At 46.2% G+C, this 22,887-nt stretch overlaps 1 protein-coding gene across 1 annotated transcript in view; it reads left to right on the forward strand.

Annotated features, from left to right (window-relative positions):
• Positions 1 to 12,326: 12,326 nt before the first annotated feature.
• Positions 12,327 to 22,887, forward strand: part of DCDC2 (doublecortin domain containing 2) — a 166,640-nt gene continuing 156,079 nt past the window's right edge. The window contains exons 1-3 of the mRNA XM_040460340.1: positions 12,327 to 12,444; positions 13,130 to 13,521; positions 18,520 to 18,574. Coding sequence (XP_040316274.1) covers positions 13,229 to 13,521; positions 18,520 to 18,574 — 348 coding nt within the window. The 5' untranslated portion in view covers positions 12,327 to 12,444; positions 13,130 to 13,228. The remainder of the gene's footprint in view (positions 12,445 to 13,129; positions 13,522 to 18,519; positions 18,575 to 22,887) is intronic.

Here is a 22,887-nt window from a genome sequence, read left to right on the forward strand (position 1 = left end):
TATGAGTCTGGAGTTCTCTCTTGTCCAGCAAGAGAGCGTGGACACAGAATTGAAAATGAGAGAGGCTAATGTCTGGGAGGAGGCAAGAGCCCCCAAACAGGCTTTTTGTCTCTATTTATTGAGTTCTTAAGATCTTACACACGTGATGAATGTGAAGAAAACAATCAGATGGTAATCATTAACTTGTGTGTGCAAGAAACAAAGGGTCTGGGGGACAAGTGGAGCTTGTAATTAAAGCATATTGGCACCAGATGGCAAGTCGTTGCCTTCAGGTGATATAACAAGTTACCCGTGATCCAATCATAATATCTCACTAACTAACCTTGGGCACTTTCGCCCTGTGGTGGCAGCTTGCCACCCTAAGCTTTTTTTTAACCCATTTATGTAAGTATAAGGAATTCTTGAACTTATTTCCCCACAGTTACCCATTGGGGTAGGGTGGGCAGGAAAGCACTGAGATATCATGGGAAATGGTAATATTTTGTTCTTTTTAAACATTTTTTAAAAAGTTTATTTAGAGAGAGAGCAAGTGAGCGTGAGCAGTGCATGTGTGTGCACGAGTGGGGGAGGGACAGAGAGAGGGAAGAGAAAATCCCAGGCAGGCTCCCTGCTGTAAGCACAGGGCCCAATGCGGGGCTAGAAGTCATGAACCATGAGATCACAACCTGAGCCAAGATCAAGAGTGGGGCATTAAAACTACTGAGCCACCAGGCACCCCTGGTAATATTTTGTTCTTGAGCTGGTGTGTGGTGGGGGGCATACATATCTTTGTATTATTGGTAATGTTCTTTAAGCTTATTTATTTTGGGAGAGAGAAAGAGAAAACAAGTGGGGGAGGGGCAGAGAGAGGAAGAGAGAGAGAGAGAGAGAGAGAGAGAGAGAGAGAATCCCAAGCAGGCTCCATGCTGTTAGCACAGAGCCGGACTTGGGGCTTGATCCCACGAACCCTGAGATCATGACCTGAGCTGAGATCAAGAGTCTGACACTCAACTGACTGAGCCACCCAAGTGCCCCTATTGTTAATGTTTTATACCCCTCACATATGTTTGAAATATTATCATTACACATTCCAAACTTAGTAATAACTTTTTTCAAAAAGGGTTGAGATGAGTAAGTTTATTATTAAGAAGGAAGGAAGGAAGGAAAAGAAGAAAGTGGGGAGGGAGGAAGTGAGGAAGAGAGGGGAAATAACAAGAGGGTATAAGAGTCTAGGTGTTTTTGGCATTTAGCCAAGAAGACATTAATGAAGTAACAGCACTCAGGGAGGGCCGCTCAGCTGAGGTGAGTTTTGAGATGGGTCTTGAAGAACTGATTGGATATGATACCCTGAAGACATGGGAGAGGAAATGGAAGGAATCCTCAGGAGGAAAAGAAAATGAGCAAAGACAATCTGGAGGAATGAGCCCAGGAAGAATCCAGAAGGCAAATAGTCCTCTCTCCCATACTCACTCAAAAGACATCACTGCAGAGATGGCTAAGCCCCGTCAGGGAGGGCCCTGAAAGCCAGGAACGATCAGTGAGGCTGCCTGAGAGGAGGCCCAGCCGGTGCTGACCACTGTCCCCTCTGACCCTCGTAGGGGCACAAGAGCCCTGAGTCCCTTACTCCTCTTGGGGAATCCGCGTTTTATGCTCCTGCTCTATCAGAATGTCCTCCAGGGATTGGAGAAATTTCCACTCTTCGTCTTCCAAAGCTTAGATATGCAGGGTCCGGAATTCCCTAAAAGCAAGGGAGGAGGGCTTCCCGCTGGCTTTTCCTTGCTGTGATTCTGCACCTAGGCTGGGATTTCCCTGAAGTTCCCCTACCTGTGGAATGAGGTTAGAAACCCTGAAAACCATACGCCCAGAGGCCCCATGAGAGCATGCAGTAGGTTGGAAATATGGCTGTGCCCCAAGAGGGATCTGGTGGAGAGTCCCCACAGCTGAGGGCCCTGTGAGTCGGGGTCTCCCATTTGGGGTGCCGCTCAAGGTGGATTCCAGCATCCTACCTGGGTGAGGGGAACAAGCCAACCAGGGGTGGGTTCTGTGTAAAATCCCACTTCTTCCATCTTTAGGGGTGAGGGAAGCTCTCAGATTATGGCATATAATATATAAGATATAACATATACACTGCTGTTTTCTTTGTATGGAATGCTTACACGCCAGGTTTTTGCACAGCTGAGTATCTCTTGTCATTTAACCGAGCTGAATGTTCACCTCATCAGAAAGACCTTCCTTAGGGGCACCTGGGCGGCTCAGTCAGTTAAGTGTCTGGCTCTTGATTTCTGCTCAGGTCATGATCTCATGGTTCGTGAGTTTGAGCCCCAAGTCAGGGTCTACACTGAACATGCGGAGGCTGCTTGGGATTCTCTCTCTCTCTCTGCCCCTTCCCCACTCACATGCGCACTCTCTCTCAAAATAAATAAATAAACTTAAAAAAAAAAGATCTTCAGTGGCTGCACGAGTTTGCGTTCCCCTTTCTCCACGTCTTTGCCAACCACTGCTATTTCCTGTGTTCTTAAGTTTAGCCATTGTGACAGGTGTGAGGTGGTATCTCATTGTAGTTTTGATTTGTATTTCCCTGATGAGTGATGGTGAGCATCTTTTCATGTATCTGTTAGCCATCTGGATGTCTTCTTTAAAAAAACGCCTATGCATGTCTTCTATCCATTTTTTAACTGGATTATTTGGTTTTTTGGAGGGGTGTTGAGTTTTACATGTTCTTTAGGAACTGGTATAGCCACTCTGGAAAGCGGTATGGAAATTCCTCAAAAAGTTAAAAATGGTGGCTCAGTCAGTTGAGCATCCAGATCTGGATTTTGGCTCAGGTCGTGATCCCAGGATTGTGGGATCGAGCCCCATTCAGACTCTGCACTGTGTAGAGCCTGCTTAAGATTCTCTCTCTCTGTCCCTCTGCCCCCCCTTCCCTGCTCACGCTCTCTAAAAAACAAAAAACCAAAACCAAAACCAAACAAAAAACACAAGTAGATGGGGACTAAGGAGTGAGCACCAGATGATGTATGGAATCCAAAAAAAATCCAACTGTACACGTGAAACTAATATTACACTACATGTTAACTAACTGGAATTTAAATAAAAAGAAAGAAAGGAAGGCCTTCCTTAATCCACGTAAAGTATCCCATAGTCACTGTCTGTCACAACCCTTTTCCTGTTCATAGCACTTGCCATGCCATTCTCTAAAATGTCCAGAAGGGTGACACATTGTCTATTTTGTCACTGCTCCAAGTGCTTAGAACAGTGCTTGCCAAATAGTTGAGCAAATGAATGTTATATGTGTGTGTATGTAAAAGGAGAGACACAGAAAGGGGGAGGAGGGAGAGAAGGGAAGGGAGGGAAGGAGAGAAGTGGGGGTGGAAGGAAGGCGTCCTAGCTCAGGTCTCAGCTATGTCCACTACAGGGATTCACATGCATCTGAACACGTCTGCTAGACTGTCAGGTGGACCTGCTAGGAATGTGTTCTTATGAGAAACTGAGGCATCACCAGAGAAAAACACACACCGTAGAGTAAAGGTAGGAAGGGAAGTAAATTTGGTCCCAATAACAAAGGCTGGAACACGGGGCATGGGACAGTGTGAAGATTAGCATCTCACTTGTCAGCTTCCAATTCCCATGTAAATCCAAATGTTGTATCCCCACTCGTCAGCTGATGGTGTTGTTTTCACTTTGGGGCTGTTATAAACGCTGTTTCTGTGAACATTTGTATACACATTTTTGTGCCAACATATGTTTTCAATTCTCTTGGGTATATGCCTAGAAATGAAATTGCTGGGTCATATGGTACTCTATGTCTAACTTTTGAGTAACTGCCATACTCTTTTCCAAAGAGGCTACACCATTTTACATTCCCCCCAGAAATGTATGAGTGTTCTAATTCTTCCACATACTCATTAACACTCATTTTCTTTAAAAATTTTTTAACATTTATTTATTTTTGAGACAGAGAGAAAGCATGAACAGGGGAGGGTCAGAAAGAGGGAGACACAGAATCTGAAACAGGCTCCAGACTCTGAGCTGTCAGCACAGAGCCCGACGCGGGGCTCGAACCCACGGACCGCGAGATCATGACCTGAGCCAAAGTCGGATGCTTAACCGACTGAGCCACCCAGGCGCCCCCCAACACTCATTTTTATGTGCTTTAAATTCTCACAACCATCCTCGTGGGTGTGAAAGTTCTTATAATACTTAAACTTTCGCCGCCACTCCCCTCTCCATTTATATGCAATTATTTTCCAGTTTGTTAGTTCAAATTGTGTCATAAACACCATACATCCGACATTGTTCTTACTGTGTTACGTAATTGTTAAAAATGTTGACCACATAGTTAATGATGTCTTTGTCTTTGTTCATCAGTCCTACTTGCCTTTTGGACTTTTATTTAAGATCATTTCTTCTATGCTTGAGTTAAGTTCTTTGAAATTTTCTTCAGAGAATTCCTACTGGTGGAAAATGCTCTTAATTTGCACTCATTCTTGAGAAAGATAATTTTGCTGGGGTAGAAATCTCATATTTAGAATTATTTCCTCAACACATTGAAGATCTTAGTTCACCGTCTTATTTCTATTGTTGCTTTTGAGAAGTCAGCCATCAATGTGTTTCATTTGTGGTAATTTGTATTTTTCCACAAACCGCTTTTAGGATCATATTTTGTATATTTTCTATGGCAGAATCACTTCAATTTACCTAGATGGTGATTCTTTGAATTTATCCTACCTGGGATTCATTTGACTTCCTGAATATGAGGATTTATATCTTTCAGCCATTCTGGAAAACATTTCAAATAATGCCTCTGTTCCATTGTATCTATTTCTCCTTCTGGAACTTTGATCAGACATGGAAAATAGTCTCAATTTGGCCTTTGACTGGGACACCTGGATGGCTCAGTCAGTTAGGGGTCTGACTCTTGATTTCGGCTCAGGTCATGATCTCGGGGTTCAAGTCCTGAGTCAGGTTCTGCACTGGTGTGGAGCCTGCTTGGAATTTTCTCTCCCTTTCTCTCTGCCCCTCCCCCCACTTTCTCTCAAAATAAATAAATTTTAAAAAATAGAAAAAGAACCTGAGTCTCAGGTCACCAGGGCATGGGCAGGTGTTCTTAGGGTTGAAGCTGATTTCAGTGCTTGATTACCTCCCCAGCTTTCTGTTTTCACTCAGCTTTGGCTTTTCTGAATGATTTTCATTCTTGCTAAATTGGCAATGCATTTTGAAAGCCTTAAATATTTTTAAATCCAGCATTTTGTAATTGTTTTACAAGGAGAGTGATTCAGGATATTTAGCTCATGTTGGAAATGGGATTCTATAAATATCCTTTTTAAGGGATCCATAAAGGCAGAAATCATCTATGAACAAATACATTTCACAGTAGCACCTAACACAACATTGGGTTTATCATAGTAGCTGTTTGGCTCTCCTCAAGATACCTTGGTTCTTTCTTATGTCTGCATCACCCTTAACTCTTAGATTAATTCATGTAACAGATATTTATTAAATACCTGCCTTTACCATGATGCTAAGTGCCAGAAGATTCCGGCAAGATAATATTTCCTTCTGCAGTTCAGAGAAAATAGAAACCCTCTGTGTGAATTCTCTCAACTTCTCTCTGCCTCTAAACTTGCCATTTTACTGTGGGGCTTGCAGATCATACCCTAATGAACTGAAGCTTTTCACTGATATTAAATCTCTTGCCATGAAATTGTATGTTTTTCAGAAGAAGAAAATAGTAACTTAGAAAAATGTGACATTTGGTTTATATAGAATTAAATTTTTTTAATGTTTATTTATTTTTTAAGAGACAGAGAGACAGAGAGTGAGTGGGGAAGGGGCAGAGGGAGATACAGAATCCGAAGCAGGCTCCAGGCTCTGAGCTGTCAGCACAGAGCCTGATGCGAGGCTCGAACCCACCAGCCATGAGATCATGACCTGAGCTGAAGTTGGATGCTTAACCTACTGAGCCACCCAGGTGCCCCTGGTTTATGTAGAATTTAAAGACAAATTGCTATAGGTTTCTTTGGGGTTTGCATTATGACAGGAAGCTACATAAAAAATGAAGGTTCAAGTTTATTGTTTCAGGAGATTGTGATTACTCATCTTATACTCTAAATGGCACCAAATCAACTAAAGTAGGAAATGATTACTTTTTATTACTCATAACTCCTTAAATACATAGTGATGTGTAGAGCAAGCATTCTTACTAAGCTCTAAACCTCGGTAGGGCGAGGGGGTAAAATGAGAAGGGGAAGGCTTAGGGCATGTTAAGCAGAATCTACATGATTTGGCTGTGAAAAGGAGATAAGGACAGTCCTTCTTACACTTTTGGGCACTTTAGATACAGCCACCTGGGGTAGGCAACTCACTACACAGACATGAAGAAGAGTTTGGTCATTACTGACATCAGCTGAGTTAATGGGACAAGAGATTCGAATGCAGGGCTCATCAGAAGCAGCCACCGTTATTCCAACGCATGTCCAAGAAACAGTCTCAAGAAGCTGAAGGTGTTCGTTCTGAGATTGAGATGAGAACACCAGTTGTAACGGTGAGGATGTTCTTCAAAGGAAACCTAGCAGAATATGTTCCACATGTCATAAATATCTCTATTGCCTTGACAGACTGTCAAAACTCAGTGGTGGGTAAGAGTCTGGCATCCTGTGCAGGTGCATTCCTCCCCATCTGGCTGTGTCCATCCGTCCTTCCTTTCTCCCTCCCTCCCTCCCTCCCTCCCTTCCTTCCTTCCTCCCTCCCTCCCTCCCTCCCTTCCTCCCTATATTTAATTTTAAGTGAGCAAAGGTCTTTGTACCATTGGACAAAGAGGAAATTCAGTTCTTTACTAGAATGGCACTACCAACTCACTTAAAAATTTTTAAGTGTTTATTTCTGAGAGAGAGGAGAGACAGAGTATGAGTGGGGGAGGGGCAGAGCGAGAGGGAGACAAAGAATCCCAAGCAGGCTCCAGACTCTGAGTTGTTAGTACAGAGCCAAGGTGGTGCTTGAACTCACGAACCTCAAGATCATCACCTGAGCCAAAGTTGGATGCCCAACTGACTGAGCCATCCAGGCACCACAAACTTACTTTTGCATCATAATAATCAAGGCACTACCCCTCAAGTCACAGGAAAAAAAAGAAAGAAAAGAATGCAGAGAGTAATGCATACTTGCTTCTCTTGAACTTGAGCAGCAGAAGCAGGACTTTCTTACAATGCTCTTGAAAATACTTATGCAAAAAGATGTTTAGGAATGCAGGGACCTGATACATCAGCTTTCAAACACTCCTCAAGTTGTTTCGTCTTCTCAGATGGATAAGGAAAAATGCTCACTGTTCCAAACTACTCCTCATTGAGTGAGGGGCGTGGTGGAGGAGGGGAGGTGCTTGCAGCCTCACTTCTCAGGTGGAGACTCTGAAGCTGAGACCCGGACATAGCGGTGACGCCAAGCTGAGGCTACGTGGGCAGTGACGGGCCTGAATGTGTCAGATCTGTTTACTTTCCCAAGGTCCTATTTAGATTCCTCTCACTAAGGGATGCCCAGCACACTGCATGCATGCACAACACTTTTGCTAAGGTAATAAAGGCTGGAAGAGAGGCAGGTACGGTGGTTCGTGGGTGGCTCCCTCCATCTGCAGGTTTTCAGAGACCCTCACCTCGGGCACCATGTTTCCGGTGCCAGTTTGCCAGGCTCAGGAACATGTTCTTCACCCGATTCTGTACACGGGGGCTGTCCGAAGATGGTGATTTCCATCAAGTCCCTAGAGTTAACTATGTCCACCGTCAGCAGGACTTGGCTCATCCACTCCAGGTCTGGAACTACGGCTCGGTCGGGGCTTAAGCAGCAGAAGAGAGACTTTGAAGGGAAACACGGTGGGAGGTCAGCGGGAGCTAGACGTGAAGGGAATGTTGGCCGGGACAGAGAAAAGCTGGAAGGTGGGCATCTTGGCGTCAAATGTGGCCTGCAAATCCGGCAGAGAGTGCAGAGGGTTGCTCTGCGGGGTTCCTCTCGGACTGGAGGGTTACAGCACCAGCACACGTAGGGTGTTAAGGTGGAAGATGGAGTCAGCCAGCCACGTCTCGACGGAAAACACAGTTCCTGCACAGGAAACCATCAGAGCCGGGTACAAACCCCGGTGGTGAACGTGGTAACCTCAGAGCCTGCCGGGGACCGGAAGGGCGTCCACTGGTCCCCCTGGGCCTCGGCAGCAGCTACGTCGTCTACTGTGCTAGGTCCGGGAGCTCAAGAAGAGCAAGGGCCAGGGAGCCCCGGCAGAGCTCCAGGAGGCGCGAAGCCTGTGCCCCCTTGTAAGTTTCCTGGGTGGCCCCGCCTCTTCCTGCGACTCCACGCGGGGGTTCCGGGTGGGTCCACCCAATTGACACCGGATGCTCTTGCCTGGTGGCTCTGAGGGGCCGGACCTCCTGCCTGGATCCGGAAGTGGCATTTAACTCAGGCATTCAACCCGAGTCAGACGCTTAAAAAATGGTGCCCCAGCTTAATTTGTAAACTGAAAATTATTTAGTACTTACTATAATATATATATTACGTATATATCAGCTTCTGTGCTAGGCACTGGGCATATATGGATGGATAAAATGGACACAAGTCTTTTCCTTCAGGGTATTTATATGTCTACACATATAATTATAGAAAGACTAAACATCTAATTATACAAAGACAAAAATTAAACATGTAATTATACAAAGGTTTATCATTACAATCAGTAAGAACTGTGGAGGAAAATATAAAATATGTGCAGAGCTATTCTGATCTGGGAACTGAGGTAGTAAATCTTTCCTGGGGAAATAACATTTAATTGGGACTTGATTGCAAGGAGCCAAAAAGGCAGTGGGGGATAATGAGCTATAAAGTATGTGCAAAGGAATATTCAAGGACGTGGAAGGATAAGTCTTGACTTTGGGAAGCTGCAGGGAGAATCGAGCGAGAAGAGAATGGTATTCAAACATTATAAGCCAGCAAAGCCAGGCTGTTGTGATCACTGTTGATGATGTTGGAAATTATCGTACAAAAAACGGGGGACATCCAATTGGTTTTCAGCTGCAAAGTGACATGATTAGATGTGTGTTTTCCAACAGTCTTCCAGGCTCTCACAGGTGGAGACAAGGTGACATTTTAGGTGATGATGGTGCCCTGAATTCAGAAAGTTGAAATGGATTTGGAGATGTACGAATGGATTTACCCATCAAGAAATATTTGAGAGGGAGAATGGATAGAACTTGGTGACTAAAGAAACATTATATAAATTTTTTTAAATGTTTATTTATTTTTGAGAGGGGGGGGAGGGGCAGAGAGAGAGGGAGACACAGATTCTGAAGCAGGCTCCAGGCCCTGAGCTGTCAGCATAGATCCCGACCTGGGGCTTGAACTCACAGACCTCGAGATCATGACCTGAGCTGACGTTGGACACTTAACCGACTGAGACACCCAGGTACCCCTGAAGAACCCTTATAAAACTCGGGATGCAGTGTGGTCTGGTTTCAGCACAGTATTACATTGAAATAATAATTTATTATTTTTTAAATTTTATTTTAAAATGTTTTAATGTTTATTTTTAGAGAGAGAGACACACACAGAATGTGAATGGGGGAAGGGCAGAGAGAGAGGGAGACACAGAATCTGAGGCAGGCTCCAGGCTCTGAGCTGTCAGCACAGAGCCCGATGTGGGGCTCGAACCCACGAACCATGAGATCATGACCTTAGTCAAAGTTGGACGCTAAGTTTACTGAGCCACCCAGGCTCCCCCTTAAATTTTTATTTTAGAGTGAGAGAGAGCATGTGCACCTATCTGTGTGCACATGAGTGGAGGAGGGGCAGAGAGAGAAACAGAGGGAGAGAGACAGGGAGAGAGAGAGAATCCCAAGCAGGTTCCACAGTCGGTGAGGAACTGGACCTGGGGCTCAATCCCATGACTGTGGGATTATGACCTGAGCCAAAATCAAGAATCAGACACTCAACCAACTGAGCTAACCAGGCGCCCCTACCTTGAAATAATTATTATTTTCACAGTAAGACAGAATCAGAAGCATTTCAGAAATTTATTCAGGCTCTTGAAGAAACGCCAAATACCTTTATGGCAATATTTTTGATGCACAGTAAAACTTCTTTGAGAATCTCTTGCCGTCTCTCACTCCCGATATCTTTCTCACACTTAGGAAGAAGCATAGAAACAAAACTCTCCTGTGGGTGACCGCTCGAACATTCCCCAGCATCCACCTGAAGTGGCTCCTCATTCCACCTCAGCCCTTCGTGATCAGGGTTTCTGTAACCTTTGTGGCTTCTGAAATCCTCCCTTGGCTCAGTTTTGGGTTTCTGCATAAGAGAGGACAGCTCCCAAACGAATTCAACAAACAGAAGGAGCAGAGAGACTGAATAGGTGGCTATGTTGTTGTGTCTCTGCAGTTAAATGTGTTCTGTGAGGAAGAGAAATGTGCATGTTCAGATGGGTAGATGAGGGTCCATTTATGGAGACAGAGAATATAGGAAAAGAGGTGGTGTTGGTGAAAACATGTGATCATGTCAACGTGTTGAGTCTAGACTGCCTTTTGCTAGCATAGGGTAGCTGTTCAGGAACATGGCTGCTGAGAGCTGCCTTCTACTGCCTTGTGAGAGGCAGTTGTTAAATTTTCAAAAATCTCAAACATAGCCACTAAAAAAATTAAATTGTAGAAATGTACAGTTAAATAGGTTATATTAAAAACAAAGGTAATAGATGCTCAAAATTCATCACCACCTAGATTTTACTATTATCTATGAAGTTCCATGTCTACTGTAATGATATGGTGGAAATACCAAATAATGGCATGCAACCGTGCATCTCTTGCCTTCAGTGACCACAAATTGGTAGCTGGAAACCAGCCACATTTGCAGTATTTTAACCACAAAAATTGGCAAAAGCTATGAATCAAGGCCTTCCCCTCCCCAATAGCCAGTAATTACATACTAAGTGGTCCAAGGGTTGCTCGGTTTACTGCCTTCCATCCCTCAAAACAGGCATTCTGTCTTACTTCTCACTTGGTAGCATATTTGCACAGATCTTTTCCCTGCTCATTCCTGCAACCTGTACATTGTTTATAACTGGTTCACAGAATTCCTTTCTCTTTTTTTCCTCTGCATTATTCCCTTGTCTTTGGTCTTCTTTTGAAAACTGTTAAGTTTCAGGGCGCCTGGGTGGCTCAGTTGGTTGAACCTCTGATTCTTGATTTTCGCTCAGGTCATGATCCCAGGGTCATGGCATCCAGTCCCCCAACAAGCTCCTCGCTGAGCACGGAGCCTGTTTGGGATTCTCTCTCTCACCCTCTGCCTCTCCCCTGCTCACACTCTCTTTCTTCCAAAAAAAAAAAAAAAAAAAAAAAAAAAAAATTAAAAAAGAAAACCTGTTCACTTCCAAGGAATTAATGTATTAGGAAACTTTAATAAAAATGTTTCTGCTCCCCAGACTGCAATGTTTTACACGTTCACTTTTTAGACTACTATGACACGGTGGTCAAAGTAGTTCTGGAATCCCAGAGAACCAGGTTTGAATTTTTGTGTGTGACCTGAGGTAAAGCTTCTTTGGTATCTCTACCTCTCCATTTCCTCATCTGAGCAAAGAATAATACTTACCTCTGAAGGCTATTATGAACATCAGGCAGTTTACTTAAAGTCCCTAACACAATGCCTGCTACGTGCAAAAACATTCAATTAATGGTAGTTATTATCAGTATTACTTTTACTCGTATTTGATGCAAGAGGAACAGCGGGTGATGAAATTTGCACATGACAGGTAGCAGCAAGGTCTTAGGAGGAATAAAGGGAATCCTGGCAGGAATGAGCTGAAAGAGTTCAACTTTTTAAAGAGAATTTTCTTGGTCCCACAAGACATATGTCCCAGAGTGCACTGGACAACACCTCTTTCCTAGAACTCTTAAAGCTCCCCTCCCCTGTCGCACCCAGGCACTGATGCAAGGATGTGGGGTCTGGGGCACACACAGCTGTTTAGCCATTTAGCCTTCTGAAGTTAGGCGGTGGTAGGCGCGCAAAACATCTCAGGTTGTCCTCTTTACCGCCGTATCGCCAGCTTCCAGCATAGCGCCTGGCACACAGTAGGCGTCCATTCGGAGAATGACCGCCCCGATAACCCAGACTTTCCCTCCACCCCCGCCCCCAACCCTCACTTCTCCACTCTCTCCCCGGAGCCTGCGGGCAAAGCCCAAGGGGCTCGGGCGCGCGCATGGACTCGTTCGCGGACTCGGCGCCGCGCGTGGCTGCAGTTGCTATGGAAACGGCGAGAAGTAACAAGTCCATCCCCCCCCCCCCTGGGGCAAGGGAGGCCCGCAGAGACAACGGCAGCGGAGGAACAGCGGGAGTGCCGCGCCACCGCGGAGTTGAGCGCTGTGCCGGCGGAGCCGCCGCGCTGCGCCCCCGCCGGGCCCGCTCGAGCCGCTCCTCCCCCAGCCGGCCCTCCAGTGTCGCCAGGTACCCCAGCGGCGGGCGGCCCCACCCCACCCACCGCCTCCCGTCCTGGGACTCGGTTGCTCGCCGCTGCCCGCAGTGTTCAAACGGTGCCCACGGGACCTTGGCCGGCGGCGGCGCGGAGGGTCGCGGGAGGGGGCTAGGGGTCCCGGAAGCTCGAGCCTCTCCCCATAGCCCTCAAGTCTTCTCTCTCTCTCTCTCTCAGTGCACGTTAGGCTATTACTTTTCAGCAAATAAGAATCTGGGCAATTCCAGGCAGAACTTAATTGCTTTCATTTGGGGGAGCAAGCAGGAGACAGAAGTGAGGAAACAAGGCGAGAAAAGCCTTTTGGAAAGAGTAACACGAATATGATATTAGAAATGGAGCTTGGGCATCTTTCTAATCCGTGTGTGCGTGTGAGCGCGCGTGCCCACCTCTCCGTCCGGCGCCCCCTCCGCTTGCCTGCGTAAAGCCCCTCGCGCGCTCCTGTCCGGCGGCGGCTGCACCTGGGCTCGGCCGGTGGCCTGCGAAGCAGGTGTGGTGCGTGCACGGCGAGCGCTGATTGGCTGTCCAGACTTTGGTGAAATGCCTGGACGTGGCCCGCGAGTCCGCAGCTCGCAGGGTCTCGGCTGGGTGCACGCCAGGCGCCCTGCAGCTGCTCCTTTTTTTTTTTTTTTTTTTAACCTCGGGCTTGTCTGTTTCGCGTAGGTTTCAGGAAGTGACCCCCACGGGGTGCGTGCTGTGAGGCAGCCGGGCAGCAGAGGCGCCTCCCCCGAGGAGCCAGCCGGGCGGCGTCCCGCGGGGAAGATGAGCGGCACCGGCGCCAGGTCCAGCCACCTGTCCCAGCCGGTCGTGAAGAGCGTGCTGGTGTACCGCAACGGGGACCCCTTCTTCGCCGGCCGCCGCGTCGTCATCCATGAGAAGAAGGTGTCCAGCTTCGACGTCTTTCTGAAGGAGGTGACGGGCGGCGTTCAGGCGCCCTTTGGAGCCGTCAGGAACATCTACACCCCGCGCACCGGGCACCGCATCCGGAAGCTAGACCAGATCCAGAGCGGGGGCAACTACGTGGCCGGAGGCCAGGAAGCCTTCAAGAAACTCAAGTGAGTCTGTCTGTCCCCACCGCCGCCCACCACTGTACGTTGCATGAAAGTGTGGGGTTGGCTTGGGGGAAGCAGTGAGCCCCGCCTCGCCCACCCTCGGCGTGTCCAGGGACTGTGACTGCGCGGAGCCCCTGCTGCAGGTGGGGTGGGGGGTTGAAAGTGTGACTGGAGAAGGAATTTCACTTGGGTAGCAGGAGGAACAGGAATCTTAGAAAAGTATTCAGTGACCAGACTGGTAATTTAGCACTTCCCGTTCTGTTTATCCTTTCCTCTTTCTTCCTTTTTCTTGGAACCTGCCATTTTGAGTTTAAAGATTTCTTAAAGATTATTTAGAAGTATTGGATATTGTGTCACCAGAGGAGAAAATTATTTTCTGCATTTCACCCCCCCTACTGTTTAAATTCTTCCAGACTTGCATTCCGAGTAGAGCTGACCACGCCCCCACGGTTGTGACCCTCTCCAGCCCGCACAGCCTGCACGTTTGTGCTATTGGCCTTATGTTTGGAAAAGCTTATTGGCTTACTGTGTTTGTCTACGGGTCTGTCTCTAGGTACTTGAGGGCTAAAACCTTCAAGCACAGGGGTCAATGTTGGTGCTTATTCCCAGGTCCTAGCAGAGAGGTCGCTCATAGTAGGTGTTCAGTGAGTGAGCAAACTGCTTAGGTCTGTGAAGAGAACGATGATAAGCAAGATGTGACTGCTTGCCTTTAAGAGTTTACCATCTAACAGGAGAGACACTACATGCACACAGGAGTAACTGCGCTTAGAAAAAAAATAAAGTCCTGTGGAGGTTCACAGTTGAGGGAGATTATTCCTGGTGGGGGTGGGTATTGCAGGGCAGGTAGATTTTTAACAGTGCATAGTTTTTGGTTTTGTTTTGTTTTTACTGTGTTAATTGAAATCTATTTCACATAGCATAAAGTTCACCTATTTTAATCGTTTCTGTTAGGTTCATGGAGTTTTGCAATATCACTACAGGCTAATATTAAAACATTTCCATCAGTCCAGAATGAAACCCCATCCCAATTTCCCTTTCTCCCCATCCTCTTGATGAGGGAACTTCGGGCAAGCTGAGGGCAAAGGACAGACTAACAGTCCTGCCCCTTCCTCCCCCACCCCCAGGTGGAATATGTGTGATATTCCTCAGACACTCCTGGCTACTCAAGAGCAAAGGAAAGGGGTTTAAGTGTTTGCCTTGGTGGTGGAGGAAACTAAGGCAAATGAGAAATTAAATTCCCTTACTGCCTACAGCCCACTGACAAGTCCTTGAAACTAACAGAGTAACCGCCTTCTAGGAGCTCAGCTGCCTGGATGATGACACTTTGCTGGGGGCAAAAGGGAATCTTGGCTTAACAGTATCCTGACCCCCCCCCCAGCCCCCCAGGATCCTGTAAGTCTACTTTAACATATAAAAATTCCTTTGGAAACATCCTTTATCTCAACTCTGCCATAAAATATATGCTGACAATCATACTTCAGGCTTATGGCCCCTCATATACATCTGAAGGGCCTCATGACTTGAGGTTTTACTAAACAGTAGTAAATGGCATTTTCCTAACAACAGCTAGACCCTCAAAGTTCTGGAAACCTTGCGTCCAAAATATCTTAGAGACTTACTCTATCCCTAACCCCCTCCCAACCTGAGGGCATATAATAATCGGTTACCCGTCACAACCCCAGTGCAGCCCTTCCTGCCCACGGGTCCTGTCCCTGTGCTTTAATGAAATCACCTTTTTGCACCAAAGACATCTTCAAGAATTCTTTCTTGGCCGTCAGTTCCGGCCCCCCCCCCCCCCATCAGCCCAAAACCCCATCCGTCTGGCATCTGCTTATCTATGCTCTGCCCTCTATGGATTTGTCTGTTCTGGATATTTCATATCAATGGAATCACACAATATGTGGCCCTTTGTGTTGCTGGCTTCTTTCACGTGGCCTGAATGTTTCCCAGACTCATGCATATTGTAGTGTGTGTCACAACTTCATTCTTTTTATTGTTGAAGAATATTCCATGGTATGGCTGTGCCACATTTTGTTTCTCCATTAATCAGGTGATAGATATTTGGGCTATTATGAAATGATGCTGCCGGAAACAATCGTGTGCAAGTTTCCACTTTTCTTGTTTATATACCTAGGAGTGGGATTCCTGGATTGTGTGGAAACTTTATATTTCATAGCTTTTAATATATTTTATTTTTTCAAAAAAAATTTTTTTCAACGTTTATTTATTTTTGGGACAGAGAGAGACAGAGCATGAATGGGGGAGGGGCAGAGAGAGGGAGACACAGAATCGGAAACAGGCTCCAGGCTCTGAGCCATCAGCCCAGAGCCTGACGCGGGGCTCGAACTCCCGGACTGCGAGATCGTGACCTGGCTGAAGTCGGACGCTTAACCGACTGCGCCACCCAGGCGCCCCGCTTTTAATATATTTTAATTGAAATTGAGCTTGGGCCTCAGGATAGCAAAAACTATCTTCAGCGTAAAGTGTGTGCTTGTGAATTCTGGTTTTAACTGTATAGAAATATTTTCCCAAATATCACTAGTGTCGTCAAATACCATTTTTCTTTTCCTAAATTTGCTTAAACTGAGTTCTGAATGTTCTGCCTTTTCTTCTGCTGGACATTCTTTTTATGCGAGGTGAGGGATACATTTGGATTTAGTTTTCCCTTCTTGGAAAGCTCCTTTACTCCTTTAGCACCCTTTGTCTAATTTCATAGAAAAGAACTAAGTGAAACGATGTGCAAGACGCTTAGATCTTGAGTCTCAAAATCAGACCTGAGACTGAGCTGATCATTAGCTGTGTATCCTTGAGCCACGGGACTCAGCTGGTGCCTCTTCCTGATGCGGACGAGGAGCATAAACCGTTCCTACCTCCCAGGGTTGTTAGAAAAGCGAATGGTGCGGACGTCAATGTGCTTTGTGAACACCAAAATGTCGTAGAAGATGCAAACCATCTGTACGTCCAGTTCCTTCCATCACGTACTTTGTTGATTTTTCTTTTATTAAATAATTCCTGTAAAAAGCAATGTCATGGTGGGGCGCCTGGGTGGCGCAGTCGGTTAAGCGTCCGACTTCAGCCAGGTCACGATCTCGCGGTCTGTGAGTTCGAGCCCCGCGTCGGGCTCTGGGCTGATGGCTCAGAGCCTGGAGCCTGTTTCCGATTCTGTGTCTCCCTCTCTCTCTGCCCCTCCCCCGTTCATGCTCTATCTCTCTGTGTCCCAAAAATAAAATAAACGTTGAAAAAAAAAATTAAAAAAAAAAAAAAGCAATGTCATGGGAATGGAAGTATATTTCAGAATCTATTAACAGCTCAAAGTTGTAGACTCGCTTTTGTAACTCCCTGTTTTTTTGGTTTACTTGGCCCTGCCCACTCAAAAGATAAAAAGAGGTCCAGTTCCAAACCAAATAGAAAGGTCGCTTCAGAGTCATTATGTATAGGTAAGAGACCTGCATGGTTGTTTTTGCTTTTAGTTGACATACAAAAAAACTGAGTTTGTCATGACAGTTTCCCTTGCTAGTGTTCCATGCTGATGGATGAATAGTGGATTCATTTCAGTTAAAGGAGTAGTATCTATGGTTACGATTAGAAGCCAAGAAGATTTAAGTAATGAATATATTTGAAGCTTAGCAGTTGCAAGTTTACCTAACGGTTGGGGCAACTGGCAGAACAAAAGACAGGCCAGAAGATGTTGAGGGGAATTTGTGTCATTTAGACCCTACATGATGTTGGAGAATGTAGCATTGGTGGAAAACTAGTACTCAAATGAAAATGATCATCTTCCTTCTTGAATTTCTTTAACTCAGATTTTTCCTAATATTGTTGAAACCATAATTAAACTCAAGGTAGTTACTAAACTTTTATTGTATAGCACAGGATTGTAAAGGTAGTTATTTTCCCCAAAGTTTTCTATGCGCTTTTAGAAGTTGACTCTGCTTCATTAATCTTGTGGATCCAGGATCGCTTTTCTTCACATGACAGTTAACATGTTTTGCTGTTATGTCAGAAAGCAGTCCCTCCCTGCCAATTTGCAAAAGAGCCATTTTATTGCTAAGCAAAGGGAGTTCTGCACTATCCTATGTAAACACTATTCATGTAAGAAAAATGTAATTTCCAGTGGTATTGATTCACTGAAGCATCCTATCCCAAAATGGAAGCAAAATAATAAAACATAGCTATAATTAATCCTAACATAAACTTTTTTTTTGCAACTCAGCGATTACAGTAATTGAGGTATCTGTCTTTGTATTTATGGTTATAAATTAAATGCTAGATTTATACTTTTTTATACTGAAACATTTATTTAGCACCTGCTCTGTATGAATCACAGTGGGGACCAGATCACAGTGGTGGACTTAGGGCTTGACGTTGACCAAAGTATACAGTGTGTAGAATGATCACTAGTTAATATCTATAGCAAGTAGCAATGGAGTAATAGGGGTCTCCAGAGGTTAACTAGTTCAGCGATGTGCATTTTAGCCGAACCAATGCCTAAACCATCCCACATGGCTGAGCATTTCTGTATCATGAAGGTGCTTTCAAAGGGAAGAAGATTCCCCAGCCTTTCACAGATGGTCTAATGCCGTGCTATAGCAGTACTTTCTTTGTCTTGACCTAAAGGCTGTGTTTACTGGAACCATTAAGCACCATCACAGGCAAACCACTCTTTATGTCAAAATTGACATAAGAATTAGAAACACCACATATATAGTCAGGGGCCAAATATTGTTGGGGGAAAATGTCCCCCCTAAGAAGTATGTATTTCCAAGCCTTCAGTTTCGTTGAAGTTGAGACCAGAGGACATATATCCACTCTGGTTGTTGATACTGAAAGCAGTTCCTACCACCACAATTGCTTTTAATTAGTAGCCACTGATTTTTTTGTTTTAGGCGTAAGTATTTCCTATGGCTTGCTTTGCTTTTTAATAATTTTTAGTAAGAAAATTATATAACTGACTCAAAAGCAATAAAAGAAACCCTTATTGTTTTTCTTTTTCTCCCCCAGTTACTTGGACATAGGAGAAACCAAGAAAAGACCTATGGAAGTTGTTAACACAGAGGTAACCTAAATCACATTTTGAAGGTTCATATTTCTGGGTCTTAGAATTTGGATGACGTTCTAATCGTTTATAGACAAAGGTATAAAATTTTCAGGTTTTGCTTATTTCTAGCTAATGAATGACCACTAGAATTTAGTATCTGTAGCAAATACAAAGTGCGTTAGTGAATCGGTTCTGGGTGTAATTTTGTTTGAAGGATCCACGACCTTTCAAAGTAGGCTGCCTTGCTTGAAATTGGTGACCGAGGCTGAATTTCTGGGCTAGAATGTGAGATGTGTGACTTCTTTAAAAACGAGCATCTGTTTGCTCTGGATTCTGGGTCTCCGATGAAGACGTTGTGCCTGGCAAAGTGCAACAGGTGTGCAATGAATCTTTCTAATATACTTTTAAAAAAACGATTGTCCTTGATAAGGGAAGCATTCACCAGATTCTCATTAACTTGACTTCTAATTGTTCTTGCACTTCGGAGCAGTGGCTGCTGTTTTCTCATTAGCAAGGTCTGTGCCCCAGCCACACAGACCAGACTCTGATCTAGCAATGCACATCTTCCCTGTGAGAAACTCCCCTCTTCCCGTCAGCCAGGAGACTGTATCTCTTTCATTCTGTTTCTAACTGGTGACTCCCTCCGCTTCTTTCTTCTTGCTGCATGGACCCTGCTGTGCTGATAACCCACAAAGACTTCCAGAGGGGATAAAGAGGAAGAAGGAGCAGAAATTTGGGTTTGCAGAGGAGTTGGGAGAGGTGGCGAGAAACCGCGTGTCTGCTCGTGGACTACCCAAGTCCTCCCCTTCCACTTGTTCCCCTGGGCCCTCTGCCCCACTTCTGTCCTCCCCCACCCACCTTCCTGGTCTGGATGAGTATGTCTTCATCCACTGTACTATGCATTCCCAGCCTCATCTTCAACACAGAGACCTTCCTCCCCAAAGTCCACACCATGACCACCCTCAACGCCTGCTTTGAGCAAGGGGAGTCCCTACTTTCATTGCCAGAAAGGGAGAGTTTTCTGTTCCTGGCCCCCCCCCCCCACAAGGGAACCGTGAATGTACTTTCCTGTAAAGGTATCGCTTCAACAGTTGGTTCTACAGTGTTCTTACTGTTGTTTTGAGGTAACACGGAAGCTCTTGTGAGTTGTTCTGAGAGCCTAACTATTACGTGTGTAGTTCCTACTGTGGGGAAGTACCTCTCTCTTTTCCACAGCCAATATACAGTCAGACTTTTAGAATTCAACAAGTGGGAAAGTTAGAGGATGATCTATGTTCAGAATTTGACAACAGACTATCAATAGACACTGGCCTTTCACAAAAATTGTAGATGCTATTTTCTTGCTCTAAGGGGGTGATTCCATTCAACATTCGTGTCTTTGGAGAAAAGCTTGCACACTATGTTAAAGTCTATTGGTGACCCCTGTTCTTTGGAGGAAGATAGCCTACCTTATTCCCAACCACAGGGAGGGGTTCACAGAATCCTTGAAGTCGGTCCAGAATATGAATACCTAGTACCGGAGGGTAGCGAACAGTTTCAAAGGGGAGACGTTTCAATGCTCATTCAAAGATGTCCCAGTATGAAGGGTGAGTCAAATTGCTTATCGGAATTGGGGGCATTTCCCTCAAGTCTGAGGTCATGTCACACCGTTAGAGTTGTCTGGGTTGGGTACGTAACAAAGGCCATGACACTAATGCACATGATTCAGTTATCACAATTGCTTAAAACATATTGGTTCTAGGAATTCCCGGTACGTGGTACTCTAGGAAGACCCTTGTAGTTCAGTTGGATGTGTAGCACTGTGTCCTAGCCACCGTGGTTCCATTCGCACACGTGGCAGGAAGCCCAGGCAGCGGGCGCTGGGAGTTAGTGGCACTCCTTCCCTTCTCCCAGAGCGTCCTCACCCACGTCCATGATATGACCTGGGTGCTCTTTAGATAGTTCAGAATTCAGACACCATGGTATCCACTTGCTGACTGCAGGTCACGGTAACAAGAAGGTACAGGTCACCTTGACATTGGAAGTCCTTTTGTGGTTTCTGTCATTGCTTTTCTGTTCCACGAGGCTCATCTTTGAAGAGACACTGACAGGACAGCCAGGCCTGTTCTTGGTGGCCATATCACTGGGGCAGAAAGAGGCAGACCTCTAATGGACCTCTTCTGCTAACCCCGAAGAAGTCCATGGTCTTATTCAGCCAACACTTAGGGCAGCAGGAGGAAGTGGGGGTGAAACAGGAAGAAAGGGGAAGAAAAAGGAGATAGGAATTAGAAAATGACAAGGTGGCTGTGTGGTGGTTGGCACCTGCTCCAAGGTGAGATAGCACTGTGGGCTCAGAACAGACTTCTAATGCCTCCCTACATGCAGGTCTTGTTTTTACTAATACCCGGGTAACGAAAGCTCCTGGACTCTGCTTGTACTCTTGCCCCCAGTCCTCAGCCACTGAGGACCTTGGTAGCGTATCTCTTATTTACATTCCCCATCTTCTCCTTGCTTCCTTCTCCCCTCCTCTCAGCCCAGGTACAGATCTCTTGTGATGTGTCCACGTTCCAAGTCAACTCACCAGTGTCTCTCTTTCCTCTGTCACCTAAGCAGAGGAGTCCTCTGTCCTCCAGTGCTAGAAGCCTCTGGTCTGCATCCGGGACACCTTTTGTCTCTTCCTTACCAGCCTGCACTGTGCTCTTGCCTTTTTGCTTTACCCGAATGAGCTTTTTCTTACTTTTCCAATAACTGCTTTGCTTTCACGGGACTGGATGCTGATACCGAGCAGCATGGTGGGCAGAGCGCTGGGGGGTGGGGTGGGGTGCAAAACTCAAGAAGACCTGTGTAACCCCTCACCCTGAGGAACAACAGTCTTACCGAAAAGACGGATATACAAACATCTCTAGTACCGCCTGATAAGCGATTTCATTTGTTAGGGATTTAGTCCTGTTCGTGTCGCGTGTCGAGCTGTTAAAGTGCTTTTGACTCCATCCTGTTGTGACAAAGCCACTCGTGAGCCCTTCAAGTGGAAGCTTCCTTCTTTGACATAGTGTAGTAGATCATTTCAGTTGTCCTGTGCTGTATTTCACCCATGTAGTGGCATCCTTTAGATTGTGACATTCTTTTTTTTTTTAATTTTTTTTTCAATGTTTGTTTATTTTTGGGACAGAGAGAGACAGAGCATGAACAGGGGAGAGGCAGAGAGAGAGGGAGACACAGAATCGGAAACAGGCTCCAGGCTCCGAGCCATCAGCCCAGAGCCCGATGCGGGGCTCGAACTCATGGACCGCGAGATCGTGACCTGGCTGAAGTCGGACGCTTAACCGACTGCGCCACCCAGGTGCCCCAAGATTGTGACATTCTTAATGCCACTCTGTGTTACTGTTTGGGAGGTCTTGGTGTACGTTATATAGGAGGGGACTAGCAGACAAATGGCTACAGAACACAGGTGCTATGCTGGGGGCCGGTTGCGGGGGGGTGTCCAGGCAGAAGTGAAGTCTTCCCTGCTCTTTCTTTTGGGGGATGTGGGGTCCAGGGGAGAGGACTGGGGATCAAACCCACCATTGTTACCCAGGGCCCGGGTGCTGGGCTAGAGGTTTGCTGGGAGGACTGTCGAGTTGCAGGTGCTAGGTTTAGGGTTAGGGGTCAGGGTCGTCTCTTTTCCACCTGCTTCTCTTAAGGTTTTGAGAACGTCTCTTCCTACAACTTGATTAAGGGAGATTATTTAATGCTCCCGTCTGTGTAAGAGGCACAGCGTGTCTCCCTCTGAAAGAGTGGAAGTCAACCGGGGATACAAGAGAGCGGACCCACGGCAAGCCGGCCGCAAAGTGAGCGCACGATGTGGCTTCTCCCACGGTTGTGCTGTGCGCCAGCTGGAAGATGCCGAAAGGACCCCTCTTTCAGTGATTCCCGCCCTTTTACTGCTGACCTTCCAGACCTGCTTTGCGGTGCCCACATTTTCCTGGGGATCTCGAATCGCTGAACCGCCTTCGCCTCATCGCCACCCCCGCGTTATTCTCCGCTTCTCCTCATCTCACCTCCAGACCGCGATCCATCCAGAACTGAATCTGCTTCCCTGAGACACCTCCTCGGACTCCTCCGAGGAGGACCGGAACCTTACCTAAGATGCTCCCCCTACCCCCTGTCTCAGCCTCCCTGCGCTTTCTCCAAGGGCCGCCCCTTGCTGCACCAAGTCAATGAATGCGGTTTCGTGGGACCGCAGGTGGGTTCCTGTTCTAGCTGCTTAGGCTCGGCTGTGTGTGTGTGTGTGTGTGTGTGTGTGTGTGTGTGTGTCAGAGCTGCGCATTCAGTTGTGAGTCTCCGGGAGGTCTGTGGGTTCTGTGTGTGTGTGT

Source organism: Herpailurus yagouaroundi, unplaced genomic scaffold (genome assembly GCF_014898765.1).
Source record: "Herpailurus yagouaroundi ecotype Mexico unplaced genomic scaffold, PumYag 250, whole genome shotgun sequence".
Classification (NCBI taxonomy): Eukaryota; Metazoa; Chordata; class Mammalia; order Carnivora; family Felidae; genus Herpailurus; species Herpailurus yagouaroundi.